Consider the following 12,721-nt stretch of genomic DNA (forward strand, 5'->3'; position numbering starts at 1 on the left):
GTTGTTAATGCCAAACAACCCATTAATGTTATTTTTGTTTGCATTTATTGATATTTAAGTTGTAGTAACAATGATGAAGTTGAGTGAGGTTGCTTCGTTTGTCTTGAAGTTGCTACTTTCTAATCTTGCATCTTTTTATGCAAACTATTTAAAGAGAATAGAAAGTATGCATCTATAAACGGTAGTCGAAATTCAAAAGTTTGTTAGATAAATCAATCTGCTTAGCATAAGAAAAACCACACTATTTTAACAGCAAATAAACCGCATAAATATGCACTTATTTGACAACTCAATGTGAAGAAAAACGGCACTTTTTAACAGCAAATAAACCACATAAATCTGCACTTATTTGACAACTCGATGTGAAGAAAAACTGCATTTGTTAACAGCTAATAAACCACATAAATCTGCACTTATTTGCGCTAATTTGACAATTCGATATACATAAAAACTGCAATATTTTGACAGCAATAAATCGCACAATTCTGCACTATTTTAACAGCTCGGTATGAAGATAAACTGCGCTATTTTGACAGCAATTACCATTTCACATTACTCACATTAATATTTTAATATTTACTGTATTTACTCTTCTATTAATATCCACTCCTAAATCTTCTCTTCATTCATAATACTAATTAAACTTTTTCAATTCTCTCTAAAAGTATTCACTTATCACTTTTAATTTCCGGCTATGTAATTTATATGATAAATATAGTTATTCATATGCCTATGCTATGCTTCAAAATACAAAAAGAGTTATGAATTCTTAAACAACAAAACAAGACTCTAAGGAATAATAAATGTTTACTGAAATGATATACCTATTTGTTTAATCTTACAAATTCTTGTTGCATATTCATTTTTGTGTTTTAATTAGTTTATATATTACTCTTTTGTTGAAACGTTTTCCTTGTTGACAACAATAACATGAACAATTATTTTATGCTACTTATTTATACACCAAGCTTTTCTAAATTATCTTTGTATGTAATTTTAGAAGTGATAAAAGAATAATAATGGAGGGAATTATAAAAAAATAATTATTAGTCATGAATGGAGGAAAGATTTAGGAGGGAATAATAGATAGGTAAGTATGGTAACTATTAAAAGATTAATTTAATTAATGTGAGATGATAGTTTCAACAAGAATATTCAATATAATTAATTCTTCTTATATGTGCCCTTAGGGCATATATTAGAAAATCCCATTAAAAATATAAAATAGGTTTCTTGCTTTTGATTTTTTTTTCTTTTAATAATAAATTATATAATGTATGACCGATTATAAGGTAACCTCTGAATCATTTACATTGTTTCTAAAAAACTTATTCATTAAGAAGCTTCATAAACCATTAGCATGTGTCTTTTAAATAAACCAAGCATGCCCTTAACTGTATAGCTCAACTGGTTAGACGCTTTTCCACTTATATGGATGAATGTGAGCCTCAACTTTACTTCAAAATACAAACTAATTAAAACAAGCGGTTTGTATTTCAATCGTTTAAGCTGGATACAAATAGACAAGGATACTTATGTGAGTATGTAGTCACACAAGATCATACTATATAAGAAATGAGGTTTTCAAGAAAGATCGCAGAGGAAAGATTAGGCTCACGACCTGTTTACCAAACAAACTTATTACCAGTCTTGACGTCAGCTCGATTTAAGCTTTTAGCGAACCACCGAAACAATCAAATCAAGAACTAGAGGTACCAAAATAGCAAGTATCAGCGTGCAGTGTGCGTGATGGTATTTGAAACATAAAAACACAAACTAATTAAAACAAGTGGTTCATGATTCAAACCCATAGAGTACGTGGGCACGCGATCAAACCGGATAATAAATGATGCTATCCAAGAAAGATTACGAATGAGAGATTAGGTCGCCTGAAGCTCGTTTACCAAACAAACTTATTATTACTCTCAATCTCAGCTTGATTCAAGCTTTTAACGAGCCACCGAAACCATCAAATCAAGAACTAGAGGTACCAAAATAGCAAAAGTACCAACGTGCAACGTGCAATTTGAAACTTAAAAACACAAACAAATTAAAACAAGTGGTTCGTGTCTCAACCGTGTAAGCTAAATATAACATAGACGATATACTCATGTGAGTACGTGAGCACACAATATCCTTCTAAATAAGAAATGACGTTATCCAAGAAAGATTACGGATGAGAGGTTGAGATGGTCTGGCATGTAAATACCCTCAAACTCGTTTACCAAACAAACTTATTATCATTCTCAGCGTCGGCTCGATTCAAGCTTTTAACTAGCCACCGAAACCATCAAATCAAGAACTACAAGGACTAAAAGTCTAAACTAGCAAGAACCCACGTGGCACGTGCGTGTAGCTATTTGAATCACACACATCCACACACCAAATCCTCTTTCTTGAAACCCTTGGCGGCTGAACCTGAAACCCTCTTTGTTCCATCATTTTCTTGGGGTTTTAGTGTCAAAGATCCAAACTTTATAGGGTTTTAGCTTCGGGGTATTCAAGATCTTTAATCTTTAAGCTTTAATCATGGCTGCCGTTGCTCAGATTGCTGCAGATAGTATCCTTATATGTTTAATTTAGTCTTGATTTGATGTGATTTGAATTAGGGTTTTAATGGTTATATTGGAATATGTTGGTGTTGGTTATTAACTTACTAAATTCACTTACTTTTTAGCAAGTATTTGATTTATGTATCGTTTCGAACTGTTTTTCTAAAGCTTGAGCTCGCTAATTAACTCATACAGTTTTTTATTTTTATATATTTTAAGAAAAAATTGTTTATTAGTTATTAATCATTTTATATACATTTTTTACTATTTTTATATATTTTTAGAAGTCGGTTATTAGTTATTTATAAATTTTTAATTATTTTTAAATTGGAACATGTTGATGTTGGTTATTAACTTATTAAATTCACTTGCTTTTAGCATAAGTATTTGATTTATGCACAGTTTCGAACGCATTTTCTAAAGCTAGAGCTCGGCTTCTTAGTTGTTATTCGTGCTCGGGCTTGGCTTGTTTATTAGTTATTAATCAACTTATGTAAATTTTAATTATTTTTATATATTTTAAGAATTTGTTTATTAGTTATTAATTAGTTTATATACAATTTTAATTAATTTTAACATTTTTAGCTAAAGTATTTGATTTATGTATCGTTTCGAGCTATTTTTCTGAAGCTTGAGCTCGGCCAGCAAGTTAATTAAAAGTTGTTTTTTTAAGCTTGAGCTAATTAATTCATATTGTCTTTTAGTTATTTTTATATATTTTGAGAACAAATTGTTTATTAGTTATTAATTACTTTATATACACTTTTTGCTATATTTGTATATTATTAGAAGTTGGCTATTAGTTATTAATAAATTTTTTATTATTTTTATATGTTTTGAGATAATTGTTAATGAGTCTAAGCTCGGTTCGAGCATGTGTGCAGTAGTACTTTAAACGAGTCAAAGCTTGGCTCGAGTTCGGTTGTGCAATGTAAATTTAATTCGTACGAGTAGATATGTTAAAAACTTGAATTTGCACTAGGCTCGTTAAGGCTCTACCATACAAGTCTCGAGCGGCCCCGGGGGGGGGGGTCGATAGCTAAATGAGCTTTATTTGAATTAGGGTTTTGATGTTGGAATTGGAATATGTTGATGTTGGTTATTAAATTCACTAGCTTTTTGTTTATGTATTGGATTTATGTATTCTTTTGAGCTCGGCGAGTCGGTTTTTCAAGTTCGAGCTAGCCTCATTTAGTGGTTATTAATTAGTTTATATGATTTTTAATTATTTTTTATATATATTGAGAAAAATTTTAACTAGCCAAAGCTCCGTTTGAGCTCTCGGCTGTGATGTAAAATTAATTAATACATAGAAGTCAAAAAAAAGTTAAAAAATTGAAATTAAACTAGGCTCGTTTAGGTTTGACGAGCCTAATGATCTTATCATACAGGACTCGAGCTTGGTTATTTGAGGCTCGGGATGATAAGGCTCGGCATGCTTTGAGCGTTTTGTTGATCCAATCTTGAGAAGCTCGCTAGCAGCTTGACAGGCCTAAATGATCTTACCATACATGGCTCGATCTTTGGCTCGATAACTAAACGGGCTTTATTTGAGGCTCGGGATTGATAAAGCTAGGCTTATTCCGACCTTTTTAACAATCCAAACTTGGGTAGCTCGTTAGCAGCTCGGCTCGTTGGCACCCTTAGATTTATGTTAGTTTGTTGTTATTCTTCCATACCGATGATTTGTTATTGATGTGTTCTGATTTGAATTAGATTGTTGATTTGAAGTTTAGAATATGTTAAAAGTAACTTACTTTTAGCTTATATTGGTTTTATGTTAGCTGTTCTTGTTCTATGCTCTGTTGGATGCTGGTTAGGTTAGTATTTTGTGTATTACACGGGTTGAATAAAATATGATGTAGTTTGTTAACATATACTTAGCATATACGCTCGTCAAGATATATCTTTAAAAGATAAAACTTTGACGCGACCGTTATAAGTTCTGTTTAAGGTAGTTTTAATATTTTTTTCTATCACTCATAAAAACAATTCTAATAATTATTTTTCTTTTGTTTTTCAAATATTTTAACGAACATAATTTCAAACGTGGTACTATTTGTAAACTTGAATAGATTAAGTAAAAAAAACTTAATTTTTAATTATTTTAATAAAAAATGCGAAGTTTTATCGATTATGTCTGTGTCTACTCAATAACCGATATGCTATTCATTGATTACAATTTAATGCGGTGACAAGTGGAAAAATCCTAGGTGGATACCCTAGGAAGATGCCATGTGGCACCCACGTTACTTATTTATTAGGATCGAAAGATTAGATTCTCGTTCCTATATTTTATTTACCAATTTACAATTTAATGCGGTGACAAGTGGAAAAATCCTAGGTGGATACCCTAGGAAGATGCCATGTGGCACCCACGTTACTTATTTATTAGGATCGAAAGATTAGATTCTCGTTCCTATATTTTATTTACCAATTTAATTACGAAAGAATGGAATTCCTTTACTTCATCCGCTACAGAAACTGTCGATTTGCTCAAGAACCTATCATTGGATCCTCAATCGAAGACGCTGGAAATTCCTGAGCCTGCCAAGAAGGTGAGCCTAGGCTTGTGAACAAACAGAAATGAACATAAACAGTTAATCGAACAAATATTTTTGTTCATGTTTTGTTCATTTTAAAAATAGAACATGCTCGTGTTTGTTTATGTTTTTTCGTTAAAAATCTAAAGAACAGTTCACAAACGTGAACGAACATATATGAAGTTAGGAAAAAACATAAATGAACACAAACGAACAAATATAATATAAAGATACATATTTAATGAGTTAAACGAACATAAAGAATGCATATGAACGAACATGAACAAACGCAAATGAACGAATGGCGCGTGCTTCATATTCGTTCTTTAATAACAAAAGAACATAAACAAACTTTCTGCTGAACATTCGGTTCGTACCTATGAGACGTCGCTTCTATTAATGTTGCATTATTAACTTATATTTTAAAGCTTAATCTAATCCTAAGTATGTCTGATTATAATGTAGCCTTCAGTTGACACCACCAACACTGGGAGTGGTTTAAACCAGCCTTTAAGTAGGTCTGTTACTCCCTTGATACCGGATTTCATGGATCCGACCGTGGCATATTTTCCCAACAGTTATGCATCTTCACCTTATTATTACGGAGGTAATACGATTCGTATTTGTATTTGTTTTGTATAATTTGATGCAACATTATGCATATGTTATCTACAGGTTACGATGGGACTACGAACGAGTGGGATGACTACTCAAGATACGGTTATGGTTATGCACCATACGGTCCTTACTCGCCTGCGGGTTCACCTATGCCGACAGTTGGTCAAGATGGTCAACTCTATAGTGGTCAACAGTCTCAATACCCGAGCCCTTATTTCCAACCCATGACTCCAACCAGTGGACCATACTCATCGGCTGCAGTCCCGCCCAAAGGTCAAAACACGCCATCTGCAGCTGGTGACTCGACTAACGGTGTCAAGGGAATTAACGGGTCAGCACCGGTTAGACCGAATCCATATCAAAATTCGATCTTTAATGCAAATGGTTCGTACAGAAGAGGTGCACAAAACGGGTTTGATGGGGTCCCTTGGTTAGACGCCCCGTTGTTATCTAATGGACAAACGAGAAACAATTCCAATATTACCCCTGGTACCAACGGGAACGGCTTTGCATCAAGAAGTCAAAATTATTATCCGAATTCTCATATCATGGTATGCAAATCTAAATCTTTAACTATAACTTCAGTATTTCTTGAAGTTTTAAACTATATTAATATCTTTCGAACTTTTAGAGTGCAAGACCAATGTCGGATGTAAACACGGCAAGTGGATATATGAACCAAATGTATCCAAACAAGTTATACAACCAATATGGAAATAGTTATCGCTATGGTGCGAACGTGTATGATTCCCAAATAAGCGGGCGTGGTTGGTTATCAAGTACAGATAACAAGTACAAGCCTCGAGGACGTGTCAACGGGTTTTTCTTTTACAATAACGAAAACGGTGACGGTCTAAACGAGCTAAACCGTGGACCAAGAACCCGATCGATCAACCAAAAGGTTTTGACCCCGATAGCCTTAGCGGTCAAGGATCAAAATGTAACTGTTATACCTCCCGAAGGTGTTGAAAAGAAGCCTGAGGTTGATTTAACCCCGAGCCGTGAGCAATACAACCAAACTGATTTTCCCGACAGTTACGAAGATGCGAAGTTTTTTGTAATAAAGTCATACAGTGAGGATGATGTTCATAAAAGCATAAAGTATAACGTTTGGGCCAGTACGCAGAACGGAAACAAGAAACTTGATTCAGCTTATCAAGAGGCCCAACAGAAGTCGGGATCATGCCCGGTTTTTCTTTTCTTTTCGGTAAGCATATTTGTCAAAGTTTTGACTTTGACTTTGTTTAACTACTGTCTAATTGTATTTGCATTACCTTTATGTTTTTAGGTCAATACAAGTGGACAATTTGTCGGTGTTGCCGAGATGGTGGGCCCGGTTGATTTCAACAAAAGCTTGGAATACTGGCAACAAGATAAATGGATCGGTTGTTTTCCCGTTAAGTGGCATATTGTCAAGGATTTGCCAAACAGTTTGTTGAAGCATATTACTCTAGAAAACAACGAGAATAAGCCGGTTACTAATAGCCGAGACACCCAAGAGGTATTTTACTATTTTTGTTATATACATTTAGATTTTGTTTGTATTTAAATTGTTTTAATCTGACTATTAATCTTTTTTATATTTGTTTAGGTGAAGTTAGAACAAGGACTGCAAGTGTTGAAGATCTTCAAAGAGGAGCTAGCAAGCAATGCATATTAGACGATTTCGATTTCTATAAGACCGACAACAAAGGATTCAAGAAAAGAAGGCCAAACAACAGCAGTTTCAGAAACAGGTTTGGTTGATGTCTAGTCACTCCATTTTATTTATCTTTTTTTAATTAAAGTTTTGATTTTTATTCTGTTTTCAGATGTTAGCACCAAAATTATCTGAAGTTTCTCAAGAAACTGTCAAGGAAGCTGCTTCTGTTCAAATAAATGGAGATGTCAAACCTGCAAATAGTTGCTAAATTCGGGATCTGCAGGGTGGCGGTTTGGGTGATAATATTTAAAGTTACAGTTCTTGATCGTTACACAAGCGGATCCATGTTGTGGGTTGGATCATCTCTTTTTATAGTTTTTCAGTTTCTAACAGGTTTTTTGTTTTAGTTTTAAATCTACTACTTGTGGCTTTATAATGATATTTATGTTAGTTTATATTCTTCTCTTGTGTTTTCTTAATTATCAAATAACTGAAAAATAAGATAGCTAAAAATAGTTGTCGAATTGTTCGAAAAACAAGTTGAACGTTGAGACACTTGGTGTTATTGTTAAGAAATAAAAACCGAAAAAAATAGTAACCAAACAGCATTACAACACAAACGCTGATAACGAGCTAAAACCGAAACTTAAATGATAAGAGCGAAAAAGAAACAAAAATGAAGGTTTTTATCAGCTAAAACCGAAACTTAAATGATAAGAGCGAAAAAGAAACAAAAATGAAGGTTTAAAACACCTTACCGAAAACCTTGAGTTCTGAAAATAAAACCGTTTGTAGCTAAAAACACTATAAAAAAGCCCCCAACCGACCCGAAACAAAACACACACAGACTCTATTCAAGTTTACATTTTTCCTATTTTCCCATCTGCAACACCATCAACTCATCTGTGAATTCCGGTCAACAAGCCAGACAGCCTGAAACTGCTAAAAATTTAGCAAGCGTTCGCAACTTCACCGTTTACTACAACCTTTTCCTCTTCAGCTTTCACCACGTCTTTCACATTATCCACTAGTTTGACCTCTTTGACCAACTTCGAGGCCTCGTCGTCTGATTCCACGATCTCACCCTCTTCAATATCTTCTTTAACCTTATCAGTAACAACTTTTCCTTCCCAAGACTAAAAAACATCCAAAACAATGTTAATACAATAAATAAATATACATAAATAAATAAATATAGGGGTGTGCATGGTGCGGTTTTTAGCCAAAACCAAACCAAAAACAAAAACTTTGATTTTTTGATTTTTGAAATTGTTTGGTTTCGGTTTTTTTATTTCTGTTTTGTTTTCGGTTCTGTTTCGATTTTTGCATTTTAACTTGAAAATTTTAAGCCGACAAAAAAGGTTGGGCAAAAATAATGAATATAAGTATAAATAATTTTTTTAATTGTTTAGTTGATTATTTATAAAAATATTTATTATTACTAAAAACAAAAGATAAAAAACTAAAAATTCGGTTCAGTTCTTACGAACACATAAAACCAAATCATCAGTTTCTGTTTCGATGGAGTTTTTTCAGTTTGGATTTTTGGCTTTTTTGGTTTCTTGCGCACCCCTAAATAAATGAACAAACAAATATAAAACGGTAGCTTTACCTGTTTCTGAAACTGCTGTTGCTTCGCCTTCTTATGCTGAATTTTCTTCTGTCGGTCCTCGTAAAACTCGAAGTCATCTAAAATGCATTGCTTGCTAGAATGCTCTTTAAAAATCTTGATCATCTGCAATCCCTGAACCAGCTTCACCTAAACATATAACAAAAATATTTAATCAAAACTTAAAACCAAATAACATAACAAAACCAAAATATGTTCATAAATTTACAACATAAAACCGCATTACCTCTTGTGTATCCCTACTATTGGTAACCGGTTTGTTTTCATTGTACTCGAGAATTATATGCTTCAACATCCCGTTCGGTAAATCTTTAACGATATGCCACTTCACCGGAAAGCAACCGATCCACTTATCTTGCTGCCAATACTCCAAACTTTTGTTGAAATCAACCAGGCCCACCATCTCGGCCACACCGACGAATTGCCCACTTGTATTAACCTACATAATTTTATAGTATTTTTAAAAAAAATTAAAATAATCATTAAATTTAAAGAACTAAAAATGTACATAATTTCTTGTTACCGAGAAAAAGAGAAAAATCGGGCATCTGTCGGGCTTCGCCTGAGCCTCCCGATACGCAGCATCAAGTTTCTTGTTACCATTTTGTGTGCTGGCCCAAACATTATACTTAATGCTCTTATGAACATCATCTTCACTATACGACTTGATGATAAAAAACTTGGCATCCGCATACGTTTCAGGAAACTCCACGTCGTTGTAATCCTCCCTAACCGGTCCCACATGGACCTCTTTAACATCCTTCAACTCGTCCTCACCGCCATCAGCGATTGGTGTCAACGACTTTTGAGTCTTAACGGGCTTAGCCCGCGGACCCCGGTTAAGCTCGTTAAGACCATCACTGTTGTCATGATTGTACCCGAAGAAACCGTTGGCTCGCATTCTCGGCTTGAACTTGTTATCAACGGTTAACCACCCACGCCCATTATTCTGATAACCATAACCAGTTGTTCCATAACCCGTGGTTCCATAACCGTACTGACCATATAACTTGTTCGAATACATCCCGTTCATGTACCCAGTCGACGCGTACATACTGTTCTGCGCACCCGTACCGTATAAGCCATTAGCCTTAAAAGCCGAGTTTTGATAAGGTGTCGGCTTTGCGGGTGTAGAGCCAGTTGTCCCCTTGAGACCGATACCATTTCCTACACCTGCTTTATTCGCGTCGGTGGTTGCGGGTGTGGTGGTGTCAACTTTAGCAGGGTATGAACCACCGGTTGAAGTTGGTGGTTGGAAATATGTGCTCGGGTATTGGTAAGGTTGGGAACCGTATAGTTGGCCATCGTAAGCTCCGTATGGCGCGTAATCATAACCATAAAGACCCTGCAATAATAAAACCGACAACAGCCAAATCAACAATACAACAAAAAATTCAAAATTCAAAATATAAATTTTAGCAATGAGAACATGTACTTACATGAGCCAAATCAACTTCGTCCCAACTGTTCGTAGTCCCGTCATAACCTACAACAAAAGCATAAAATTAACAAACTAAACCTACTAAAGATAAAAGATTATTTAAACATGAAATACCATATACCTCCGTAATAATAGGGATAATAAGCCAATGCTGGATTGAAAGGAGCTACATTCCCATTGCTAGGTTGAACCTTACCGTTCCCGGTATCAACCGAAAGCTGAAATTGTAGACAAATACATAACAATCAACTTAATAAACTTATGCAATCTCTTAAAAAATAATAAAAAAAGAGAGAAAAACTAACCTTCTTAACAGTATCGGTAATCTCCAACGACTTAGTTTTGGATTCCAATGCTAAGTTCTTCAACAAACTAGCAGTATCTGTATATCATAAAGTTAACAAAATCATATAACAGCCAAATAGTAAATATAAAACCAAAAGCGACCTAACACCCCCCCCATAAAAAAATTATACTTTAAACTCTTTTTCAGCATATTAGCAGCATCTATATCATAAAATTAACAAAATCATAAAACAAAAGAATCGTAAAAATTATACACTTATATCCTAAAGTGATCTATCAAACCCCAAATTATACTTTAAACCCTATAAAGTTTTTCAGTAAATTAGCAGCATCTGTATCATAAAGTTATAAAGTTAACAAAATCATATAACAACCGGATCATAAAAAATAAACCCTAAAATATACCAAAAACCCTAAGTTTTTCAGCAAACTAGCAGCATCTGTACCACAAACTTAACAAAAGCATTTAACAACCAAATCACGAAAATTGAATCATAAAGTGACTAAAAAAACCCCTAAATTACTATTAAACCCAAAACCGCAACAACCGAAAGATCCAAACCAAGATGTACCCAGAATATGTAAACAAAAACATTTAACTTAGTTCAACTGATTCATAAAATTAAACCTATAGTAACCAAATAAACCCTAAATTACAGTTAAAACCGTGAATTAAACTCCAACTAAATCATAAAATTAAACACAAAATAGCAATTACACCTCAGTTACACTTAAACCCTAAACCCCAAATCCCAAGATCTGAACCAAATCAAGTCGGAAAATTAAAAGAAAACAATTAATTTACTCAAATGAAACAATCACGTACATAAACAAAAAACCCAGTTCTAATAAACAAAACCCAGTTCAAATTAATCAAAAAAAAGTTAAAATTGACGGAAAACACTAACAACCCAGTTGAAATAAACAAAACCCAATTCAAATTAAACAAAAAAAGTTGAAATTGACGGAAAATACTAACAACCCAGTTAAAATAAACAAAACCCAGTTCAAATTAAACAAAACCCACTTCAAATTAAACAAAAAAAGCTAAAATTGACGGAAAATACTAACAACCCAGTTGAAATAAACAAAACCCAGTTGAAATTAAACAAATCCCAGTTGAAATTAAACAAATCCCAGTTGAAATTAAACAAAACCCAGTTCAAATTGACGGAAACCAGTGCCGAATTGAACGAAAAAAGAGAGTAACCGGAATATACCATCGACGGTGGGAACAACGGCGGCCATGCCGGAAGATAGATCTTCAAAAATGGGATAGAAAACCCCTGAAATTATTAGGGTTTGACGGAAGTAAGAGAGCCTCCGCCGCCACAAGATGTTATTAGGGTTTTGGTTTTTGAAGAAAGAAAGAGGGTTTTGTGTGAGTGAAATTAATCGGCTCAAATAGAACCCTTAAACATGTATTTACACTTTCTACCCTTTGGTTTTGTTTTTCGATAGTTTTCGATATTATGTTATCGTTATCGTACTGGAAAATATTGATATCGAAAATGAATGACAGTGTAAATTGAATATTGTATTGATTTTATTCGTTTGGTAGTTGGTACTAGAGGTGTATAAAGACGGTTTTAAGCCCAAACTGAATTGGTTTATAAACCAAACGGGTTTGGTCAACGGCCGGTCAAAACCGGTTCAGTTTATAAACTGGTATATAAGCAAGATAGGCCAGCCTGGTCATGTCGGTTCGGTCCAGTTTATAAACCGGTTTTATTTGGTTTTCTCAAACCGGCGGTTTTAAACCGATTTGATAGATCTTAAGGGGGCTAGCCCTGAAATTGACGGTTTGGGAACCGGTTTGGGTGAAACCGGTATTTTTGTACATCTCTAGTTGGTACTGGTACTATTGAAAATGGGAAAGACATGAAAAGGGGAATGTCGGTACCGGTTGTGTTTGATACAGTATAGTGGTACTGGTAGTTTTTATAGAATTTCAAAAAAAAAAGTAAAGAATTTGAGACTTCTATGATG

General features: G+C 34.1%; 1 protein-coding gene and 1 pseudogene across 2 annotated transcripts; one reads left to right on the forward strand and one right to left on the reverse strand.

Annotated features, from left to right (window-relative positions):
- Window positions 1-2,389: 2,389 nt before the first annotated feature.
- LOC143565255 (YTH domain-containing protein ECT2-like) lies at window positions 2,390-7,657 on the forward strand (annotated as a pseudogene). The gene is made up of 8 exons (XR_013141027.1): window positions 2,390-2,560; window positions 5,034-5,110; window positions 5,561-5,702; window positions 5,771-6,264; window positions 6,345-6,920; window positions 7,002-7,214; window positions 7,305-7,449; window positions 7,525-7,657. The product of XR_013141027.1 is annotated as a YTH domain-containing protein ECT2-like (transcript).
- Window positions 7,658-8,305: 648 nt separating this feature from the next.
- LOC143565237 (YTH domain-containing protein ECT4-like) lies at window positions 8,306-12,060 on the reverse strand. The gene is made up of 8 exons (XM_077052265.1): window positions 11,953-12,060; window positions 10,732-10,808; window positions 10,548-10,644; window positions 10,425-10,471; window positions 9,509-10,330; window positions 9,212-9,424; window positions 8,968-9,114; window positions 8,306-8,491 (listed from the first exon to the last, which is right to left on the reverse strand). The coding sequence occupies exons 1-8, from the start codon at window positions 11,978-11,980 to the stop codon at window positions 8,306-8,308; spliced, it is 1,617 nt and encodes a 538-aa protein (XP_076908380.1). The 5' UTR covers window positions 11,981-12,060.
- Window positions 12,061-12,721: the final 661 nt, after the last annotated feature.

The sequence above is a fragment of the Bidens hawaiensis genome, unplaced genomic scaffold (genome assembly GCF_021521415.1).
Source record: "Bidens hawaiensis isolate Kalapana, Puna unplaced genomic scaffold, B.hawaiensis_p1.1 tig00022310_1, whole genome shotgun sequence".
NCBI classification, from domain to species: domain Eukaryota; kingdom Viridiplantae; phylum Streptophyta; class Magnoliopsida; order Asterales; family Asteraceae; genus Bidens; species Bidens hawaiensis.